The sequence below is a fragment of the Ascaphus truei genome, chromosome 3, assembly GCF_040206685.1.
Source record: "Ascaphus truei isolate aAscTru1 chromosome 3, aAscTru1.hap1, whole genome shotgun sequence".
Lineage (NCBI taxonomy): Eukaryota > Metazoa > Chordata > Amphibia > Anura > Ascaphidae > Ascaphus > Ascaphus truei.
The window spans coordinates 112,068,080-112,093,148 of NC_134485.1; the positions used below are offsets into that span (position 1 = coordinate 112,068,080).

General features: G+C 41.4%; 1 protein-coding gene and 1 long non-coding RNA gene across 2 annotated transcripts in view; one reads left to right on the forward strand and one right to left on the reverse strand.

Annotated features, from left to right (window-relative positions):
- The window catches only part of LOC142489129 (uncharacterized), a 49,936-nt gene extending 27,172 nt beyond the window's left edge, over positions 1 to 22,764 (reverse strand). The window contains exons 1-2 of the long non-coding RNA XR_012799804.1: positions 22,423 to 22,764; positions 21,776 to 21,945 (exon numbers count right to left, since the gene is read on the reverse strand). This is a non-coding gene — a long non-coding RNA (uncharacterized LOC142489129). The remainder of the gene's footprint in view (positions 1 to 21,775; positions 21,946 to 22,422) is intronic.
- The window catches only part of PHEX (phosphate regulating endopeptidase X-linked), a 302,776-nt gene that overhangs the window by 121,796 nt on the left and 155,911 nt on the right, over positions 1 to 25,069 (forward strand). The window contains exons 10-12 of the mRNA XM_075589362.1: positions 14,018 to 14,111; positions 21,842 to 21,970; positions 23,567 to 23,668. Of these exons, the coding sequence (XP_075445477.1) occupies positions 14,018 to 14,111; positions 21,842 to 21,970; positions 23,567 to 23,668 (325 nt within the window). The remainder of the gene's footprint in view (positions 1 to 14,017; positions 14,112 to 21,841; positions 21,971 to 23,566; positions 23,669 to 25,069) is intronic.

Genomic DNA, 25,069 nt, shown 5'->3' on the forward strand with positions numbered 1-25,069 from the left:
AAGGTTTTCATTCAAATGAACCTCAGTAAACAAAAACAAAAAAACAGTAGTTGACGGGAAAGTCTTAAATGACCCATTATCTGAATAAATTATTGTTAATATATATATATTATATATGTAATGGTTATTCCCCCCCCTCCCCCCCCCCCTCTCCAATCGCAGATAGGGACCATGTGGGGAAATCTACATATGTTACAGTGTGGTGCAATACCTGTTAGGCTCACAGGAGGCCTGAACCTCTGCCAATGGGAGCCTGGGGTGTATCCTGGAAAGTATGCTTACAGCGCCTCCACCTGTGCAGGGATTCCAGGTGTATAGAATGACCCCCGTCACAGGACCCACAAATAGGAAACACATACAATGGAGTATATATATGTAACTGTTTACTATTTGGGCAAAACTATAACATCACATCACATCACATCACATATAGCAACACAGCCATGTCACCCTCTGCCACTAGCTGGTAGCTCTAACCTTGCACCTAACTGGGCTATACCCTTACACCTATACCCAAGTGTCCCAATAGTCCAGCAACCCACCCACTAGGCGTGATCAGCGCCTGTAAGGAAACCGGTATGTAGGGTACAGTTGGTGCACTTGTAGAAATACCTGCCCGGGGCTCCTGCGCCTGGGTACAGCAACAACAGAAAAGGACCCGTCTGCGTCCAACGCTGAATCCGCAGCAATGGCGTCCTCTCCCAATCCAGATACTATCACCACACAGATAGTCTCTATCTTGAGTGATGCAGGTCTGATTCCAGACACACTGGTCACACTGCTCCCTCCTTGTCAGAGCACACAGCAGCGTCTGTCTCACTGACTAAGCTACTGCTAAAAGGACAAAGTCCCTACCATAGGGCCTTCCCTACACAGCAGCTACACATCTACTGGTGAGTTGGGCCTAGCTGGGGCCTGGGGGTAACCTGGCTTAGTGCAAGAAGCCACTCGCTCCCTACACACTACCTCCCCCTCCCTTATCCCAGCTTCAACTAACTCTTCCTGTCTGCACACAACAATGTATCCACATGCAGCATGAGAATCTGTAAGCCTCAGTGACTGTCTGACTGCATGTGACAGGGATCATAGGGCAGTCCCCAGAGGCTGCTGGAAATTGTAGTCTCCTCTGGGGCTTTTCCCTATGAGGACCGCATGGGTGCCTCTCTAATGGCCGCCTACCTCTCTCTATCTGCGCCTGCGCTAGACTAATGGCCGCCGCGCCACTTTCCTGCACATGCGCAACATCTAGGGGGCCCTGCACTACAGGTAATGGCCGCCGCGACTCCTCATATGCACCACACCTGCGTGAACTCCGCGCCAGTCGCAACATGGACGCCGGTACTCCTGGGGCTACACTGCGCATGCACGACTTCCTGCACATGCGCGAACGCATGCAAAATGGCAGTGCCCTGGCACTGATGTTGCTGGGAGCCCCTGCAACTGCCTGGTATGGTGCGGGGGTATCCGCTACTCTGCGCAGGTGAGGAGGACCAGGGGGGACCCTGCTACATATATATATATATATATATATATATTGTACTATACGGGAAGCGTGGGGAAGGGAAGGGGAGGAGTGGGAAGGAAATCCCTCGCTACAGCTAATATGGGTAAGTGCTACAATCAGGGGCTGGATTAGAAATGAACACAGAAGAAAAGATGTCTCCTTAAGCGGGAGCACTCTAGCAAGTTTAATAGGGCTAGGAGATACTATGAAAAGGGGCTAGAGAGTATCCCGATTTGAAGGGTAAGTACAAGTGTGAAAGTGATATGATGTATAAATTAAAATGTCAACTTTGTTGTGAGCTATGCTCGATTAAAATAGAAAAGAAGGACTCTAACGAATGTCCTAAGTGTAGTGATGTAATGACGTAATGACATAATCGGGGAGTGAGTCGGGATACTGGACAGTCTACGACCCACAATATACCATTTTAAACTTGTTCCTGTGGTAATGTCTTCCCCCATTACCGATTTTAATCCATGAGGAGCTCACCAAACACGATGGTATTTGAGAACCTATTACTCTAAGCGCTACCTCAGGATACACTCGGACCTGCAGATCTACATGTGCAGCTGCACTAGTCAGCTGCAGTAGGTAACAACCTAGTGTGCTCAACATGATCTAATACCAAGGTGTTTGGTTGAAACATAATGAAGGCGCGATTTGCTGTTCACATTGTTTCCCAGTACAGCTTCAGTCCTTACCTGATGTCGTGATCAATAGAGACACAGGGTCAGCCACTACCAGGCTGTCTTTGTATCCAGACACGCATAAATATTTTATTGAGATGTCAGGAGCTGAGCTATCACAATACGTGTATGTTTATCCATGTATGTGCCTGAGATACCGGGCTGACACAAGTGGAAGTTGCCATCTGCTATTTTCATTGTTCTAACATCTAGTATATAAGTCTATTGCAAGCCATGATCTAAAGAGAAACAGAGAAGCAAGGTTTAACTTAAAAACAGTGCATATAAGAATGTTATTTGTGACTGAAACCTAACACCCCTGTGTAATATGCAATTTATGACTTGAGATGTTAAATAGTCCCTGAATGTTAGTGATGTTAGTGTGTGTGTGTATGCATGAAACTATACATTTGTAAAGAGCCCACAGTGTATACAGCATTTTACAAAAGGTGTGTGTGGAGTGGGAGTGTACTGTATATCAATGGTGTGGGTAGGTGTGGAAATGTGAGAGGGTGTTGCATTACTAAAAGTGTGTGTAGATACTATGTGGTCCTTATTGGTGTATAGTGATGGAATTACATAAAGTATTTGTATGTGTAAGAGACAGCTATGTGTGCATACATATAGCGCAGTATGTATAGACATGGCTTTTAGCACTCATGGGAAGAGAGTTCTCTCGTGTCAGTAGTGACTCATAAAACTTTTGTTGCCGTTTAGGCCATTGATAAGTGTCCCGAACAGTTGCATACATTTTTATTCATGCATTCATTTCATGAATACAAATGTATGCAACTGTTCGGGACACTCTTACATCAGGGACTATTTAACACCTCAAGTCATAAATCGCATACTACACAGGAGGGGTGGGGGTGTTTCAGTCACAGATAACATTCTTATAAGCACTGTTTTTAAGTTAGACCTTGCTTGCTTTATTCAATGTACCATCGCCGGAAGAAGAGATCAGTGTATTTCAAAAGCTCGCACAAATAAAAGCATTTCATTAGCCACAGAATGGTATCATCTATTCATTTTTGATTATTAAAGCCCGGCTAACACGGTACCGATACCTCTACATGCACACATACACACACACACACACACCTACATATATATTTTATATGAAAAGGTCCTAATGGAAGAAAAACATATGTTTGTTCCAAAATGAATTTTTGTTTTGTGTGATAGTCTGGTGACTGAGTCTGAGATAGCTCAGAGAGCTGAATATAGGGCACTTAGCAGTGGCTGGAGATAAATAGAAATCCAAAATCTCAGCAGATGTCATCCCCATGCATTTTACAGTGACAGAACATTTCATTTAAGATTAGATGTATTCCTGTGAAGAGTTGAATTATTTCCAATAAAAATGTATGCTGCTCCAGCTAACCATAAGACCAGATACAATAACATCTTTCAATCGCTGTGGGTTCCCTATCTGTATCCTTTTTGTGAGAACATGCTGCTTCCGTAAAGACATTTTCACAGGTAAACACAGTGCTTGCCAAATAATTTCAGAGATAATTTTTTTCTATTTATAGATATGCACCTTTTCATGATCAGTTCCTCTTCAAAAGAATCTACAGTGATGTTTTCTATGCAGCAAATTATTATATTTTCTCAGGCATTAACTTTTTTTTGCATATCTGTAAAATGTGAGATGAAAAACAACATGGAGGTGTTAGGCTGCGTCCATAGACACTGCAGCCGTGCGGAGGCGCGCAGAGGCTGAGGGAAAGCAGGTGCTTTCCCTGGCCTTAGTACGTGCGCCGTGTCTATGGGCGGGCCAGTGACATCACGGAGCTGGTTCGCCCTCATTGGGCGAACCGCTCACGTGACCGCCCTATCGCGCGCCCCCTCCCACTTCCGCGTGTCCGCGCGGTCTGCCTATCTATGGACTCAGCCTTCTATTCATTGCTGCCTGATGCAAAAACATAGATATTTTTTTTTATTTGAAGTAATAACACGTTTTACTTTGATGCATTTGGTGCTTTTTTTCCCTATAACTAATGTAGCAGTTTCACACCAGGGGAAATGTAATACTGCATATTTCCACCTCTGACATAAAAGCAATATAGATAATTTAAAGGCTTAATTTGATTGGGGAGTCAAAAGGGTAAGACCACATGATGTTGAAAATATAGTGTAAAAATATAAACTATTTATAAACTGTTCTGCATGAACTAACCTCAGTCACTTCATATATTAAATGATTCCTACACTGGCAATAAAATAATTGGTTGTTGGAAACCATGAGAAATTATTTAAATCTTGTACTTCATCAGAAACAAATCTAGAGTTTTTTTAAAATTATTTTTGTAACACCTTGAAATCAATAATGGACAATACCTGCAACTGCCAATCTCCATTCCATTCCTCACCTCCCCTGCCCATCAGAAACCTCTTCCTTATTATACAGTACCAAGGCAAATATACAATATACTGTAGGATGTACTGGGAGGCACAACAAGCACAAGGGCTGCATTGCTGTAGGTCCGAATGACCTGTAGCCAGGCCAAAAAAGATTCTGTTTAAAGGGATTAAATAATAACGTAGGCCAATTCAATACATCAATATTAATTATCTACAATGTGTATATCTATGTATATATACGTTTTAATTTATGGTGGGTAAAAAAGGCAACAGGAAACCTCCACCATATTGCATATAGCAAATAAAAAGATCACTTATGAGCACATTCACATGTCTTAGGCAGGTCTGCAACCCTGCCTTTCACCATTATCCCCAGCATACGGTGCTGCCACTGCAGCAAGGGATTTACATTTTTATGCCACAAATGGGTCTGTAAGGGATACTATATTTCATTGGAAAGTTACAGTACCCAAAGACTGAGGTATCTAGACCTTTAATGGGGAAATATATTAAAGCAGCAATCCAGCCCATTTTGGACATGATGTATGCTTTCATGGCTACTAAGTGGTTCAGAAGAAAGGTTTATGTGTCCTCACTTATTTATGTAACTGCCTCAAGTGCACATTGATCGTCCCCCGCTGGGGGTCAGTGTGTTTGACCGAAACGTCGATCTGTGAGGATTTAAAATTATTTTTTTTGTATGAAGACCTCTGGAGTACCGGTTTCTTCTTGGTTTAGGAAGATGTGTCCTGTACTGGTTCAAACAAAAATGTGTTGGGATATGTTGGAATTTGGTTTTCAACTAGTTTTTTTTAATCTTTTTTTTATAGTGTGAAGACAATATAGAATGCCAAAGTAAGCCATGCCGGCAATCTGGACAAGCTAGAAAAAGAAATCCTGTTAATTTCTCAGAAGCCCCCCCTCCCCACCCAACTTCAGAGTAATGTATATAGAATACAGGGGGAAGCATAATTTTATTGATGCCTTCAGCTATCTCTCTCCTGTATTGAATATCCGAAAGAGGGCTTCAGTATTTTGTAGATTTTTGTGGGAAAATGCCTGAAGCTGCCTTTTTAGTGTACAGTATATAGAATAAGCACCTTAGTTGAAAGTTTCCTTCCCAGATTTGAAAAGATAGGGCCCACTGCCATCCCGTAGGAAGCTGCAATATCATCTGTTGTATCTTCCTAATGACCACCAGGACCCACTTCATTTGGCAGCTAAAACTGCAAATATCTGGCATTAAAAATAGCACTGAGTTCCTGCCGGCTCGAAATATTTAACTTAAAAACTGGAAGGAAAAAATAAGTAATTGGGATTGCTGCTTCAATAGCATGTCATAAAGAGCATGTTAATGAGATGGAACTTCAGATACATGGATCTTTAAAAAAATATATATATTTTTGTTTTATCAGTTGTTTACTGTATGGTCAGGACCCTCAACCACCTGGAAAATGCTGCTTGTGAACGTGCTTGTGAAACAGACAATCAAATAAATGGCTGTTTCCATTTGATTAGGTGTACTGCATTTCCATGAATCTATCACTTCTTTTTGAAACACTTGAAAGTACTGCAAAGTTCAGAGCGCAGTCTTCATCACATACTGTACTCACAGGGGTGGCCTATCCCAGTCTCTAGGGGCCACCAACAGTCAGGTTTTAAGGATATCCCTGCTTCAGCACAGGTAGATCAATCAGTGGCTCGCTCATGCTGACAGTCACTGATTGAGCCACCTGTGCTGAAGCAGGGATACCTCTAATACCTGGCCTGTTGGTGGCCCTTGAGGACTGGAGTTGGCCACACCTGCAGTAGAGTATCTCTCTGCTCTTCTTTACTATTCAGATGGGTTGGCATGCTTATTACATAGTTACATAGTAGATGAGGTTGAAAAAGACTGTATGTCCATCGAGTTCACTGTATACCTTTCCTTTCTAAAAAGATGTCCAACTTTTTTTGAGTATGTATCTCTTTATTTATATAGTGCGCACAGTGTACTCTGTGCTTTTGAAAAAGACAATACAGTACAGGGAATAATAATAATAATACTACAATAATAATAATACAGGAGGGCCCCAGTCACGCGGCGGATTCCGTTCTAAGGACCCGCCGCAAAGCGAAAATCGTCGGAAAGCGGAACCGGCGATTTTCATTATGTTCGCATGCGCAGACCAAGGTACGTGCTGTGTGAAGGTGAAAAAGAAGGCGCTAACTCTACTAGTGTACGCTTTTGATATACAGTGAGTGATAATTATAATCAAATGATTAAAAGACAGTGGTGACGTGATATACAACGTGAAAAAATGAGTTTAAACCCCCCTGCTCAAACCCAGCTGGTAGGGACTGGTTCCACTACTCCCACAATTCGTCGTTATCCAGTTGCAATCCAGGGGGAGCATGAAAGGGAAATAAAACAAAAAGCATCCTAAGTGCAGACATTTTGATAACTAATGTATAGAATCTGTGATGAATCTTGGCTCGTATGTGTGGCCTACTTACAAGATGTAAGTCAAAAACAAGCAGTTTGACACAATGGTCTATGCAAGGAGGGTTTCTCATCCAGGAATATGGAGACTTCCAATCTCATCTTAGCAGCAGTGTATATAAAAAAGAAAAGATATCCATAGTGCAGACCAATAATGTAAAAAAACTTGACTTTATATGGTTTAAAAATGAACACTTACAATAAAAACATGTAATTCATGCGTGTATCACAATATATGTGACCGAGGAGAGAATGCTGTTAGCTTCAGGCTCACCCACCACCTCCGGTACGGACCCTGCGTGGGACACTGCTGCCTGGGACTCTCCACCTCGTAGGATCCCTCTGGGGTGTGTTATTCCCGTCAGCTTCGTTGCTCGTGCAGGACGCTGCTTGGCGCTCTGCCTGGAGCTCCCTCTCGGGTGGGCTGTCCTGTCCGGCTGGCTCCGATACATACGTCACTTCCGGTTGGTCGCGATACGTCACTTCCGGTCGTGGGTCTGCAATCTCTGCTACAGCTTCTCTCCTTCTCTGGGCGGCTACCACTCTACGCGTTTCGCCAATAGGGTGCGTGGCTTCCTCAGGAGTGTACCGCCCCCTACTCCTTAGTATCTTAATATACCCCGCATGATTGGCATTTAATCCAAAAAACATGTGTCTAAAATGATCTGCACTAATTACTGCCTTAAAATGCATCTATATACATAAGGGAGCACTTGGTTTTCAGTGGGCAAAATACCATGGATATTGGATTCTATAACCTTCAATGTGATATAGCAAATAAATTATTTATATTTGTAATGTGAGATGTTTATATCAAACTAGAATAATGCATAAGTGAGGGATATGGGGCACAAAAGAGAGGTGATTAGGACTTCGTATATCCATCAATGGAACCCAAGTATGTTATGGGAATTCATACAATAATGATAGATCATTTATTGAGAGGCAATACGGTGGATTATTTCACCTCAATATAAATATGAGGGAACGGGGTGTAGGATTGAAAAAGGATAGGGATTGGAATGGGTTAATGCAAAAAATATATGAATAATAGGGCAAAAGCTGTCATTTAGATAATGAAGGGGCGCTTCAATGGATTATGCCACAGCTAGAAGTATTTTACAACACATTAATTAATGTGAGGTAGGAAAAAAGGGGGAAGGCTCCGTTATATACCTGAATGCGGTCATAGACTTATACATTTGTGAGAGAGTGGCGTTACATTAGAACACAGAAGTGTGTGTTCTGCTGGGACACAGCAGCAGAATGGCCTGCAGCATACATCAGTTAAATACACAATAATTATACAAATAGGATAAAACATCCTGAAATAAGCATGGTGTAAGGGGAACAAGGAGAGTTTAAAAACAATGGCACAATAAGTACTAAATTCTATTTGCCTAGATCTATTGGAACAGCAGTGGCCCAAAAATTGTCACAGAGAGGGAAAAAAACAAGGGAAGAAAACAAGGGAGAACTGGTTAGTGATCAATAAACATGATGGTATCATAAGGATTTTATGTATCACAAAAAGGGTGCTATCTCAATTTCCACTCTCTCCCCCAGGGGCCTCAACATGGAAATTGAGATAGCACCCTTTTTGTGATACATAGAATCCTTATGATACCATCATGTTTATTGATCACTAACCAGTTCTCCCTTGTTTTCTTCCTTTGTTTTTTTCCCTCTCTGTGACAATTTTTGGGCCACTGCTGTTCCAATAGATCTAGGCAAATAGAATTTAGTACTTATTGTGCCATTGTTTTTAAACTCTCCTTGTTCCCCTTACACCATGCTTATTTCAGGATGTTTTATCCTATTTGTATAATTATTGTGTATTTAACTGATGTATGCTGCAGGCCATTCTGCTGCTGTGTCCCAGCAGAACACACACTTCTGTGTTCTAATGTAACGCCACCCTCTCACAAATGTATAAGTCTATGACCGCATTCAGGTATATAACGGAGCCTTCCCCCTTTTTTCCTACCTCACATTAATTAATGTGTTGTAAAATACTTCTAGCTGTGGCATAATCCATTGAAGCGCCCCTTCATTATCTAAATTACAACTTTTGCCCTATTTTTCATATATTTTTTGCATTAACCCATTCCAATCCCTATCCTTTTTCAAAGTACCCCGTTCCCTCATATTTATATTGAGGTGAAATAATCCACCGTATTGCCTCTCAATAAATGATCTATCATTATTGTATGAATTCCCATAACATACTTGGATTCCATTGATGGATATACGAAGTCCTAATCACCTCTCTTTTGAGCCCCATATCCCTCACTTATGCATTATTCTAGTTTGATATAAACATCTCACATTACAAATATAAATAATTTATTTACTATATCACATTGAAGGTTATAGAATCCGATATCCATGATATTTTGCCCACTGAAAACCAAGTGCTCCCTTATGTATATAGATGCATTTTAAGGCAGTAATTAGTGCAGATCATTTTAGACACATGTTTTTTGGATTAAATGCCAATCATGCGGGGTATATTAAGATACTAAGGAGTAGGGGGCGGTACACTCCTGAGGAAGCCACGCACCCTATTGGCGAAACGCGTAGAGTGGTAGCCGCCCAGAGAAGGAGAGAAGCTGTAGCAGAGATTGCAGACCCACGACCGGAAGTGACGTATCGCGACCAACCGGAAGTGACGTATGTATCGGAGCCAGCCGGACAGGACAGCCCACCCGAGAGGGAGCTCCAGGCAGAGAGCCAAGCAGCGTCCTGCACGAGCAACGAAGTTGACGGGAATAACACACCCCAGAGGGATCCTACGAGGTGGAGAGTCCCAGGCAGCAGTGTCCCACGCAGGGTCCGTACCGGAGGTGATGGGTGAGCCTGAAGCTAACAGCATTCTCTCCTCGGTCACATATATTGTGATACACGCATGAATTACATGTTTTTATTGTAAGTGTTCATTTTTAAACCATATAAAGTCAAGTTTTTTTACATTATTGGTCTGCACTATGGATATCTTTTCTTTTTTTTATACACTGCTGCTAAGCTGAGATCGGAAGTCTCCATATTCCTGGATGAGAAACCCTCCTTGCATAGACCATTGTGTCAAACTGCTTGTTTTTGACTTACATCTTGTAAGTAGGCCACACATACGAGCCAAGATTCATCACAGATTCTATACATAAGTTATCAAACTGTCTGCACTTAGATTGCTTTTTGTTTTATTTCCCTTTCATGCTCCCCCTGGATTGCAACTGGATACCGACGCATGCGCAGACGACAATGCGCCATTCTATGCATGCGCAACATCGGCAAAAAAACCCCATTCTGCACATGCGCGACCCCGGACCGTACTGCGCATGCGCGACTCCGGACCGGCCTGTTCTGTGCAGACATGGCGGCCTCCTTCTCGGTACCGCCGTATCGGCGGATCGCCGAAAAGCGGGGCCTTGCTGTACAATAAGTGCGACAAAGTCAGACAAGTGGAGAGGAAGTCCCTGCATCGAAGAGTTTCCAATCTAAGTGGTATGTGGGAGACTTACATAGACAGCAAGTGAGGGAATAAGTGCAGTAGATGGCAGTCATTGGTAGGAGTGACTGTGGGTGTGGGACAGTAGGCATGAGTCCAGGCGATATGAATGCTTAATTTAAGAGATGAGTTTTAAGGTTTGTCTTGAAGCTGGGAAGACGGGGTGCTTGGCGTATACTGAGTGTGAGGGTGTTTCACAGGTGAGGTGCAGTGAAGGGAAAGCAGTTGAAGTGAAAGGTTGGAGAGAAGACAGTTACAGGTAGAGCTCAGAAGACGAGCAGTGGCATAAAGAGAGATCAAAGCTGATACGTAGGAAGGAGCAGATGAGAGGAGAACCTTAAAATGAAGGAGGAAAACTTTGTAGGTAATCTGAAATATGATATGAAGCCAGGAGAGGGATTTAAAGAGGAGATGAGCAGAGACTGTCTCGCGTGAAAGTGAATTTATTGTAGCATCCAAATTTTGGATAGATTGAAAGGGAGAAAGAAAGTAGATGGACAGTTAAGGGCAGATCTTGCCAATATTACGGAGGAAGAAGCGACACATGTTGGCCATGAATGTGAATGGAGAAGCACAGGGAAGAGTCAAATGCCACTCCCAAGCAAAGTGCTTTGGCGACAGGATAAGTGGTAGTACCATTTACTATAATTTAAAAGTGGGATTTTAGGTCAGATTTAGGGGGAAATATGAGGCGCTCAGTTTTAGACATTAAGTTTAAGGCGGTGGAGAACCATCTACGTGGATTTAGTCAGGAGGCAATCCGAGACTTGGTTCTGGATTACAGGAATGAGGGTAGGGGTGGAAAGATATATCTGCGTATCATCTGCATAGAGATGATACCTAAGGCCAAAAGAGTTGATGAGTGATAGTGTGTAGAGAGAAAAAAGGAGAGTTCCCAGAACAGAGCCTTGACGTACACCAAGATACAGATCAACAGAAGATGAACACATGTTAACAGCAAAAAAAGAAAATGTGCGATGGGAGAGGTAAAATGAGAACCAGGATATAGTTTGTTGCGAATACCAAGAGAGTTTAGAATATGTAGGATAAGAGAGTGATCGACAGTATCAAATATGTCTATGGTATCTGCCATTACAGTCTCAAATAATTTCACATTTTGACTGGCAGGGCACAGCGTTATTTGTACTGCACTTGGGATGAATAGTTATTTTGAAAGTTCCTTATATTTATCCTGAATATATTTGAATATAGTTATCATATCCCATCTTATTGTAGATAACTCTTTTAAATGTAAACAAATCTAATTTAGCTAGGTTTTCAATCCCCTTTATTAATATGGTTGCTCTTCTCTATACTTTTGTAGTTCAATAATGCCTTTTTTTTTATTGAATGTGATCAGAATTTTTTTTTTAATTTAAACTATTGAAAAAATGTTTTAGTTTGAGTTTGAATTGCTTTACTAACATCTGAATTGTATAAAAAAAGGGGATGGACCCAGAACCAGGTTTTTCATTTTTCATATTTTATGCTCCCTTAAGTTGTTGAATATATATGATTTTAGCTCTACATGTGTACACTCCTGTATAAGAAACTCCTGGAGAACACCAGTCACAGTACAGATGTAGCAGACATTACTGCTCGCGCTGGTGCATTGTAGCGGGACACATACAACGCTCCAGCAGGAGCTGACACTGTTGTCTTTCCAATAGCCGCATATGGAAAAGGGTCAGGACCAACGCATAACTGCACTCGCTGGCGCGCGTTAGCGGGCACAATAACGCTTGCTACATCTGCATGCACATACAGTATTTGTGTGTCGTACCTTACTACAGTGTTTTTCAACCGGGGTTCCTGGGAACGCTTGGGTTCCCCCACTAAAGGATTCCTTGGAAGTTTTAGGTAATTTGAAAATTGTACCAAATACAGAAGAATTTACATTGCATCTGATCTCAGAAGCACTATTAGAGAGTGTTGGTGTTCCTGTATATCTGATCTCAGACGCTATCAGAAAGGGTATATAACTATAGAGTTACTTAACGAAAAAAAGGTTGAAAACCACTGTCTTACCAGCAAGTCCTACAATCATGTTGGAATGGCCTTAGTATGAACTATGTTACTGTGTTAAATGTTACATTATATATCAAGAAGGACTGGTAACAAGGATAGCAAATCAACTAAATACATTTGCCTCTTGTAATTTTACATTATCTTTTATGTCTTGGACATATTGTACTAACCAAGGAATACTATCAAGGCAACGATGTGGTAAGAGGGCTGATGAATTCAAGTACTTCTTGCTGTGAAGAATTATTACTGTATATTCTTAGTTAGCATGGCTTTGCCTACTTATTGTGGTTTTCAAGAGAAACTTGAAATGTGAATTAATCTTTTAATCCTAGTAAGTAAAGCATAGTCAGACAATGTAATCTTCCTAATAAAATTCAGGGAGGCTCTCCACAAGCATTACTGTCATTCATCTCAGGCTCTGTGCCCATGGGTGGCTAGAAATGTTGGAAATCTGTGTGATCCAAAATCCACATTTATTCATGAGGAGTATTAATACAGTATATTTACAATGAAGATAGTAAAATACGACGCCTCCATCTGGTTAGCCTCCAGAGTGATTATGTTGATTTTTTTTACACAATACCTTGTGTTGGAAGTATTTACAGAGAGATTAATTCAGATCACTCAGCAGGCAGTTCAGATTGTGGTATTTTAGCATTGTAATTTTTCAACCGAAATGTAGTTGTTTCTTTATCTGTAAACATGTGTATTTTTATTAAGAAGTGCCTTGATATGGATTTGTCCAAGCAAATGAAAAAAAGAAAATATCAATGTATATTTGCATGCTACTGTATGAAGATGCTGAAGCTGAAAAAAATGAAATCTTGTCTGCAGGTTCCTTTTAAGTACAGGTTATATTCAATCTAAAAAGTGCAAAGCAGCACTACTGAACAGTGATCAATGAAATAGTCTATTTTCTCATCTGAAAAAAAAATAGCCCTTAATTATTGTATAGTTGGTCAAGCAACATAAATAGTTATTTCTTTATTAGGCATGTGTAGGTACAAGATATAACCTGAATGTGTAGGTAATCTGTGATATACTGTCTAAACACATTTACATCACGATGTATCTTACACAAACCTAGCTACAAATCTCAATATCTGAATTCTAGGTCCTTACTGTACTTTCCAAACTGTCATATAATAAAAGCACACAAATGTTTGTACAGTATGTACAGTTTGTAAGCATATGTTTATTTACATAGCACCAGACTTACAGTATAATGCAGACAGTAAAGGGAGATTATATACAAAGTGTCACTCATACATTAAATAGTAAATTAAACTATTGGAATGATTTAGTCACTGTTCTATAGAATAAGTGTGCACTATAAAGAAGAGAATAGTACAAAGTTAATGCATGGATTTTTGTTAATGAAGTTACTTTTCTTTACACTTCCCTATTATTACATCTCTAATACCTGTTTGCTGATTTCACAGGACTCTTGCCAACTACCTCATATGGAGATTTGTGTATTCGAGAATTTCAAACCTCAGTAGGCGTTTTCAGTACACACAGCTCGAGTATGCACGGGTAAGAAACATATGATATTTTCATACATTTATCTGCGTCCCAACATGCAGAAGGCAGTAGCATTTGTCATATTGTTTTAAAGGAAAGACTAATGCGGTTTCAAGTTCTTGTAGCAATCACTCACTGATGCAAGTGGAGCAAATGTGACACAAACCACAGTGATACAAAAGTGCAATGTAAAATTGATGGTCTAAGGACCATACGCATCAAGTATTGCCAACTGAAGTATTGCTTCAATCATTACTCAAATTTAATTATTATGGGGGATATTCTAGTAGCTGCAAGTTTGTCTTCTAAAACCATGCAATTTTACACAATCATAAGCACTGGAATAAAATTTGACAACTCTCATTGTTCACATCGCGTCGATGAAAATTGATATTCGGTGCTGTTTTGATTAAAGCGGAAGTAACAACTTTAAATATTGGAGATAACATGATTAAAACAAATATTTCTTAAAAGAATGAGTTTGTATTACATTTAGAGAAAAAAAGTTTCACAACATACAGTAATGTGCTTCATATTTTGAAATAACAACTATGGTCATAAGTTAAAACTCATATTGAGTTCTAAAATGTGTCAACAAAATACACATGACAAACAAAATTAAACAGGTCATTGAATTAATTAGTTATTTGCACCCCAATAGTCCCCAAATATGACATTGCATTTTAAGAAATGTCTTCCTCCAGCAATAACAATACATCATACCTGTTAACAATCTGAAGTTGAATGGCAATATTTGTTTAGCCTAAGTTTAAACAGAGCATGCAAACTGTTCATGATGTCCAAAGATGTGGTTTGTAGATCTTCCTACTGTAGCGAATATGTAACCTGCAATATTTAATAACTATATGTGTATATATATGTGTGTATATATGTTATATGGTTTTTAGACATTAGTCTAAGACATGCAAATGACCATACAGTAATATTTCCATTTGCTATATGCTTTGCTGTGGAGGGTTTTTGTCACTTTTTTTTACCCACCCACCCTAACTTAACTAAGAATGGTAAAACCTATCCCTTGCTTAATTTTTTTGCATAGCCAGTATAAGCAACCCCACACTGAGGAGACCCATTAAGGTCAAAACAGCTGTCTGTGGGTGGGTTTACTGGCTATGCATCTTAACCCTGGCTCTGCTCAAAGCTGTGACCATGCAGCACGCCTAAGCCTATAGGGAACCATGTTTATGGCTTTGAAGCAAAAGGTGGCACTGTGTGCTCATTTGCATGTCATTTCCCAAAATCCCTTGCTGAAGTGGAAGTGCTGGGTGATAATGGTGAAAGGCTGGGTTGCAGACCTGTCTAAGACATGCAAATGAGCATACAGTAATATTTCCATTTGCTATATATGTATATAAAAATTATATATATACATGTATGCTCCATGTTTTGACAAATTATATAGCTCAATATATGCCCCGTGCTTCTCACCGTACCCGCTTCCTTCCCTGTTAAGGATTTCTTTAACATATACCTAACTTTTTAAGTGATATGACATCCCCCCCTTCCCTACCCTTCTTGTTATTATCATCATGTGATTTGCGTTTTTTTTGCACATTGTCATTCTATGTTCTTTATTTTTGCTCATTAATACACATCAGTATTTCAAGTATCATTTATTTTCTCGTAGTTATTTGGTGTGTGGGGAACACTTGGTGTGTTCTATAGCTCAATATATGTTTTGATAACATTCATAGCTAAAGAAATATGAAAGACTCCCAGAATTATTGCATTATTATCCAAAGTGAGACAGTTCCCAATGATCTCCATTACTAATGCATGATGACCCATGTATTCATAATTTCTAATAAAAATTGAGATCATAAAGTGGGGGTTTAAATAGTCTGATATTTGGGCCATATGCCGTTGAATCAGGCCACCGACCATTTAATGAGACAGCCAGGCATGTCATGTGACCCAGGAAGTTCATATAAATGTATTTGTGTGCAATAATAATGATACAGGGATGTAAATGTTTTCTGCAATGTACATCATGAGTTAGCCAGTACTGTAGAAAGGAAGAAATGACTATAGAATAGCTAATTAAGCATATTAATGAAGTGCAGAGCTGAAATAGCTTGTGTGGCTTGTAATGATGTCATTCCGCATCTATTGATGCAATCTCGCCAAGCGTGAGAGGGTAAGAAAAAAAATCTTTGAGTTATTTGAAGATGTTTTCCCTTTTTCAGTTAAGAGAGCTACTAGAATTCCAGCGAGTTTGCAAAAATTGCAAGTTTGAGCCATTTTTATCATATGGCTTGCATTTACAAACCCGGAATAAAACCGCTTCTATAAAAGCCTTTCTCGCATGGGTTGGACACGTGCAAAGAGCTTTCAGGATACGGGGCTGTGCATATCTGAGCGAAAAGTGCCCTTTATACACGGATATGCACATCTCTCAACTACTAGTATATCTCACTATGACATATATAACTGATATACATTGAGCCAATTTTGTGCTATTAGAATGAGTGAGATGATTTGGGAATAGATATTGATAGACTTAAGGGAGGAAATAGTGTAATATTATATGGATATACACATAAGGTGGATCAGAAAGAGGATCAACCAAAAAGAATACCTATTATATATCCAGCATATGTTATTTCACAACTAAATCATATTAATCTAGGGGTATAAATATTCCCTCATAGGGTCATCCTAGTGGATCCATAGAACATGATAAAATAAACTTTATCAAAAGAAACATCTGATATATGTAAGAGGTATATAGGCACTGAACAAAAGTTAAAAACCTTGGTGGTGAGGAAGTGTACGGTATATAACATATTCTATTAGACATCCCAAACATAGGAATATAAAACTCAGAAGGGGCTAATGAGGCTGTATACAGGGGTCATAGGCACATGTACATATCATGAAAAATCTGATATTAGATACCGAAAATACTGATGTCCGAAACCGTATATCACCTCTAATGCATGTGGCTAATCATATCTATAAAGGCATGTAAATAGTATGGTGTCTCTCAGTATTGTATCATGCTTCCCCCAAGAGGAACCGTATTTCTGCTGAAGTCATCATTTCATTTCGTATGGGGTATATGAGATTGCAGATAAGTTATTCTTTTTATGCCATATATACAGTATGCACCGGTGATCTGATCTAAATATAAGCCATAATGGAGCACTTACTGTATACGAGAGTGAGCACATCCCGTGGTTTCCCCGGATAGTATAAAGCATTTGTTGAAAAGGCATGTCATGTAGATTAAAAAGCAACCGCAATACCAATATTATATGGAGCCATTTATAACGGGAATCATTTTTTGTTTTTCTTTGTGTTACCTCTATTTACCTTGTTTAGGTGACATTAATCTCTGCTTTTATTAGATTTTCATCAAATGTGTGATGATTGACAACTTTCATACATATGTCACTTGTACAGTTTGCAAATGAAAATGTATATTATCGAAAATATTGGAAGCAATAGTGTTCATTTAGCTTCATTGTGCCCTTTTGTGACACACATACAGCTAAACCCCGTTATAACGCGCCTCGCTATACCGCGATTCGGTTATAACGCGGTTTTCCCATGGCTCCCGTTTTACTGCACACACTGCACACACTCACTGCACACACACTGCTCATTGCTCACACTGCACACACACTGCACACTGCACACACACTGCTCATTGCACACACTGCACACACACTGCACACTGCACACACACTGCTCATTGCTCACACTGCACACACTGACACACTACACACACACTGCTCATTGCTCACACTGCACACACACTGCTCACACTGACACACTGCACACTGCACACACACTGCTCATTGCTCACACTGCACACACTGACACACTGCTCATTGCTCACACTGCACACACGCTGCTCACACTGACACACACTGCACACTGCACACACACTGCTCATTGCTCACACTGCACACACTGACACACTGCTCATTGCTCACACTGCACACACACTGCTCACACTGACACACACTGCTCATTGCTCACACTGCACACACTGACACACTGCTCATTGCTCACACTGCACACACACTGCTCACACTGACACACACTGCACACTGCACACACACTGCTCATTGCTCACACTGCACACACTGACACACTGCTCATTGCTCACACTGCACACACACTGCTCACACTGACACACACTGCACACTGCACACACACTGCTCATTGCTCACACTGCACACACTGACACACTGCTCATTGCTCACACTGCACACACACTGCTCACACGGACACACACTGCACACTGCACACACACTGCTCATTGCTCACACTGCACACACTGACACACTGCTCATTGCTCACACTGCACACACACTGCTCACACTGACACACACTGCACACTGCACACATACTGCTCATTTCTCACACTGCACACACTGACACACTGCTCATTGCTCACACTGCACACACACTGCACACACACTGCTCACACTGACACACACTGCACACTGCACACACACTGCTCATTGCTCACACTGCACACACTGACACACTGCTCATTGCTCACACTGCACACACACTGCTCACACTGACACACACTGCACACTGCACACTGCACACACACTGCTCATTGCTCACACTGCACACACTGACACACTGCTCATTGCTCACACTGCACACACTGACACACTGCTCATTGCTCACACTGCACACACACTGCTCATTGCTCACACTGCACACACTGACACACTGCTCATTGCTCACACTGCACACACACTGCTCACACTGACACACACTGCTCATTGCTCACACTGCACACACTGACACACTGCTCATTGCTCACACTGCACACACACTGCTCACACTGACACACACTGCACACTGCACACACACTGCTCATTGCTCACACTGCACACACTGACACACTGCTCATTGCTCACACTGCACACACACTGCTCACACTGACACACACTGCACACTGCACACACACTGCTCATTGCTCACACTGCACACACTGACACACTGCTCATTGCTCACACTGCACACACACTGCTCACACGGACACACACTGCACACTGCACACACACTGCTCATTGCTCACACTGCACACACTGACACACTGCTCATTGCTCACACTGCACACACACTGCTCACACTGACACACACTGCACACTGCACACATACTGCTCATTTCTCACACTGCACACACTGACACACTGCTCATTGCTCACACTGCACACACACTGCACACACACTGCTCACACTGACACACACTGCACACTGCACACATACTGCTCATTGCTCACACTGCACACACTGACACACTGCTCATTGCTCACACTGCACACACACTGCTCACACTGACACACACTGCACACTGCACACTGCACACACACTGCTCATTGCTCACACTGCACACACTGACACACTGCTCATTGCTCACACTGCACACACTGACACACTGCTCATTGCTCACACTGCACACACACTGCTCACACTGACACACACTGCTCATTGCTCACACTGCACACACTGACACACTGCTCATTGCTCACACTGCACACACACTGCTCACACGGACACACACTGCACACTGCACACACACTGCTCATTGCTCACACTGCACACACTGACACACTGCTCATTGCTCACACTGCACACACACTGCTCACACTGACACACACTGCACACTGCACACACACTGCTCATTGCTCACACTGCACACACTGACACACTGCTCATTGCTCACACTGCACACACACTGCTCACACGGACACACACTGCACACTGCACACACACTGCTCATTGCTCACACTGCACACACTGACACACTGCTCATTGCTCACACTGCACACACACTGCTCACACTGACACACACTGCACACTGCACACATACTGCTCATTTCTCACACTGCACACACTGACACACTGCTCATTGCTCACACTGCACACACACTGCTCACACTGACACACACTGCACACTGCACACACACTGCTCATTGCTCACACTGCACACACTGACACACTGCTCATTGCTCACACTGCACACACACTGCTCACACTGACACACACTGCACACTGCACACTGCACACACACTGCTCATTGCTCACACTGCACACACTGACACACTGCTCATTGCTCACACTGCACACTGCACACACACTGCTCACACTGACACACACACACACACACACACACACACACACACACACACACACACACACACACACACACACACACACACACACACACACTACACATATACATAAATCAGCCTTACCTTACCTTGGGGATGATTTTTGAGGCATGTGGCTGCAGGGTGGGGGGGGGGCGTGCCGGTGGGGGTGGTGCTGCGGTGGAGGGGGATGATGGCTGCTGCGGGGGCCCCCGATGCTGCGGGGGCTGGTGGGATGGCCCGGTGCAGCGCGGGGGGGCATAGGGGGGGGGGGGAGGGCAGGACGACCCTGCGCTACGGCAGGGCCAGGGGGCCCTGTATTGCGGCGCGAGGGCCCTGTGCTGCGCCGGGGGGGAGCCGGACCGGAGGGGAATCCCCCCTCCCATCTCCTGTCACGCGGTGACAGGGGAAGCGGAAGCCGGAGGGGCATCCCCCCTCCCATCTCCTGTACCGCGGTGGCAGGGGAAGCCGGAACCGGAGGGGAATCCCCCCTCCCATCTCCTGTCACGCGGTGACTGGGGAAGCGGAAGCGGGAGGGGCATCCCCCCTCCCATCTCCTGTCCCGCGGTGACAGGGGAAGCTGAAGCCGGAGGGGAATCCCCCCTCCCATCTCCTGTCCCGCGGTGACAGGGGAAGCTGAAGCCGGAGGGGAATCCCCCCTCCCATCTCCTGTCCCGCGGTGACAGGGGAAGCTGAAGCCGGAGGGGAATCCCCCCTCCCATCTCCTGTCACGCGGTGACAGGGGAAGCCGGGACCGCGGGGTAAATACTGTATGCACTGATGCGGCGGCCATTTTTTTTTAAAATTAGCGCGACCCCGTTAGTAACGCGGTGGTCTCGGGGTGCACCCCGAGGACCGCGTTATAACGGGGTTTAGCTGTATATATATATATATATATATATATATATATATTCCTCAAATTATCCTTCTGGGGGTAGTTACACAACATAAAATGTACGCTGCCTAATGCATTTAAAGATAGCGTTACATCAAAAACGTTTGCAGCCAGCAACCAACCTCACACTAAGACAACCCAAAGGGTTGAAACAGCTGTCTGTGAGTAGGTTTACTAGCTATGCACTTCTTTAACCCTGGCTGTGCTGAAAAGCTGTGTAATTCTCCAGGCATACTGTAATCTTATAGGGGTTCATGTTAAAATGATCAAGAAGAAAAGAGTAACACACTGAGTGCTCATTGTCATTACCCAGAATCCCTGGCTGCAGAGGAAACACTATTTACTAAGCGATAATGGGGAAATACAGGGTTGCAGACTTGTTTGAGACATACACATGTGCTCACAAGTGGTGTTTTTATTGGAATGCATCTGTGATTTTTACTGGGAAGTCTGAACTTTTCACTATTATTTTTATATATAAAATGTGTGGATTTAGCTGACAACTGCTATTTATTTGCAATTTAAAAAAAGAAACACAAATAATTAATATGGCAACAAATCTCTACAAATTATACATTTCTACTCATTGTTTGTACATAGATGGTACAATACTAGGAACATCTCCTATTACTTACTTTATGTGCTTTATCATTAGCAATCCAAAAAATACAATCTTCAAAATTCTATCTGTTTATATGCAGGTTCTCCTGGGTACCAATTCTTTGGTGGGTCGTTGGGACAGATGTGTCAACTATGTCGAAAATTCTCTTCCTTATGCTGTTGGGAAGATGTTTGTGGATGCACACTTCAAAGAGGACAAGAAGCAAATGGTAAATTGTAATAGAAAAAAAACACAACCTCAGCGCTAAAGATGCAGCCACCAGTATCCGATCACTTGCCTTGGAAAATCTGGGGCAATCTCCCAATAAACTACAACATTTCTGTGAGATTTCTGCAGCCAGACTATCGGCCCATCAGATTAACACAGTGGTCTGTTCCTGCAGTCCAATTCAAATTGAATGGGACAGCAGGGACCACTGCTGAATCCGATGGGCCATTAGTCTGGCAGCAGAATCTCACAGAAAGGTTGAGGCATTTACTGTGAGATGTCTTAGTTTTTACACAGGCAAGTGATCGGATACTGGTGGCTGCATCTGTATACCCCTAAAATGTGCTACAAGCGTGCATATAATACAACACAATAATACACAATAATAGTGATATCAAATCAACATACTTAAATATTGATATGTGAGTAAATGTTAATGTGATCAATGATCACCTCTTAAATTTGGAAGTCCTGCAGCCAAAAGGTGACAAGGATTGTCCAGATCCTATGTTGGTCCTAAAGCAAAATTGTCCTCTTCAGCACTGTTCTTCCTCAATCGATGCTCAGTGCAATTTATAAAAAACAAGAAAACAACGTATAGTGGTAAACCGTACCCTTAATCAATATTATCCTTGGGTAAATACCCCACCCATTGTACAAGAAAATGATGGTAGACAGATACCAAATATTAGACCACAATTCTTTAAAGACACTCAACAGGAGAGAAGGACATATGATATACAATTTTGAAGAGAATCACCTTCAGTGCGAATATTAGATGATTTCACCCTTTATATGGTGTACAAAATGCAAACATTTAAGGGGATTAAATAGAGCCCTCACACTGCATTGGTATTCTTTAATTTAGTCACCAGTTATCAACTGGTGACTACATTAAAGAATACCAGTGCAGTGTGAGGGCTCTATATAATCCCCTTAAATGTCACAATTAGAAAAATACACTAAAATCACAATAATCTGTCACACAGTATGTACTGTAAATATCACAGCATCAACTCAATTCTACTCCACTGCCCCAAGTAAACCATATAAATCCTTATTTCTTATACAGATCTGACCTAACCAATTTATGGAATACACTTCAGACCCATTTAGTAGAAAAGAATGTTAAAGGTGGGGGGGGCTGGGGTGGGGCAACAGCTTGGACTGCTGCTTTAAAGCAACATTTTGTTCATAATAATAAAAAAGCAACCAAATTTAACTATCTTTAATTATATTTCATATTAACACACTATCGTGTAATACTGTTAAGACCATTAACAAATGCAATATAGAATTATCAGTCATTTAACTTTGAATACTTTACTTGCAATGTTATCAATGATTATTTGTTCCTTGATTTCTCTGGACAATACCTTTTCTTAATATACTGTATGTTTGGCATTTTGTCATGGGCCTGCTTACAGCAATATACTGTACATAACCTTACGCGGTACAGATGTTTCTATCTAGGATCATGACAGCTTATTAGCCATGCTGATTTTGTGTCGGGTGTAGGTTGGAAATATAAACTACTTAACTATACCTGCCTTTCCATGTGTGTTGATCTTTTTCTGAAAAAACAATGTTTGTTTAGATGGAAGAACTGATTGGAGGTATCCGCTGGGCATTTATCGACATGCTGCAAAAGGAAAATGACTGGATGGATGAAACAACCAAAATCAAAGCCAAGGAAAAGGTACAGTATCACATCTCCCCAAAAATAAGAATGGCTCAACAAATATGGAATCTGATAAGTCCATAATACAATGCAAACCATGGCTCTCAATTTTGCATTAAGTCTGCGTGTCATTAACATTATGTATAACTTTTCTGATTTTGTTTTTTCAATATCAAAGATAAAATAAACTATTTGATGGGATGGCAGGTACACATTGAATTTTATGACATTTTATATATGTATGATTACATGTATAATATACATTATATATATATATATGGTATGTTTGAGGACTGCACATTTTGTAGAACTATTTATTGTAATTAGTTTTAGCTACTAACTAAGTTTGTATTATATCTGGGAATAGCTGAGACCCATGCAGTCGGAAAAAGAAAGCATGAATATTTGTCATATCTTAGAGGTCTCTGCTAAAGAGACTTTTAGTTTTTTTGATAAAATATTTACTTTACTCACAATTTCCAATCTGCATACTGTAGGACCATTGTATCAATAATGCATGTATCACTCAAATCCTATGCATTAGTCCGCCAATATTTGTACTGTAGCTTGAAAGTGTCCATTGTGTAGTGTGCAACATGTATCAAAGGTAAGAAAGTTGCAAATCAGGTTTCTTAAATGTAATAACATTGTGTTAAATGCCATTTTCTCTTTCCTGGTTTAAAATAATAGCCTGCCAGGTTAAAGTTAAAGCACAAAAATCATGCTAATTTGAGACATAAAATGTGATGCATTTCATTATTGTGCCAAGAAACCCCTCACTTACCTCCTTCTATAAATATTCTAAACTAATGCAATGCTCATTCATACAGATATAGGAATACTCTGAGTTATTGGTACATGTCTGGCAGCTAAACGCTGCTGCTCTTTCTCGGAAAAGTAGAGATTCCTTTGTCATGGCTTTTCTATTTTTGTATTGCAGCTCTGGGGACATAGTTGCACTACTGTACATCTGTGTATTGACGCTAAGAGCATGAAACTGAGATCCCTATATTCAAGTTATGAGAAAAACAGCTATCTGCTTCATGGCCCCCTTTTCAGTCATTGCATTAGAATGGATTGCCAAGGGGAGTTTTGTAAAGATTGTCAGACTTTGCTTATGTAACTGTTGGGTAACATATCATTTCAACATACAAATAAACTACTATCAATGCCTTTTACGGGGCAATCTTATACCATATTTTTTTTAAAACTATGTTGATGTTGCTATGAAAGATAGTGTTCCTACATTATGTATTCAGCCTAAGGTTCGACACCTAACATAATGCTACTTAATGAATTAAATATTTGAATCTCAGTGAAACACTTTCCTATTAAATACACTGGGTGGAGCTCAAGTTACTATGGATGTGAGGATTTGATTGTTAGAAATGGAGATCAAGTGAGAGCACTAATAAGCTG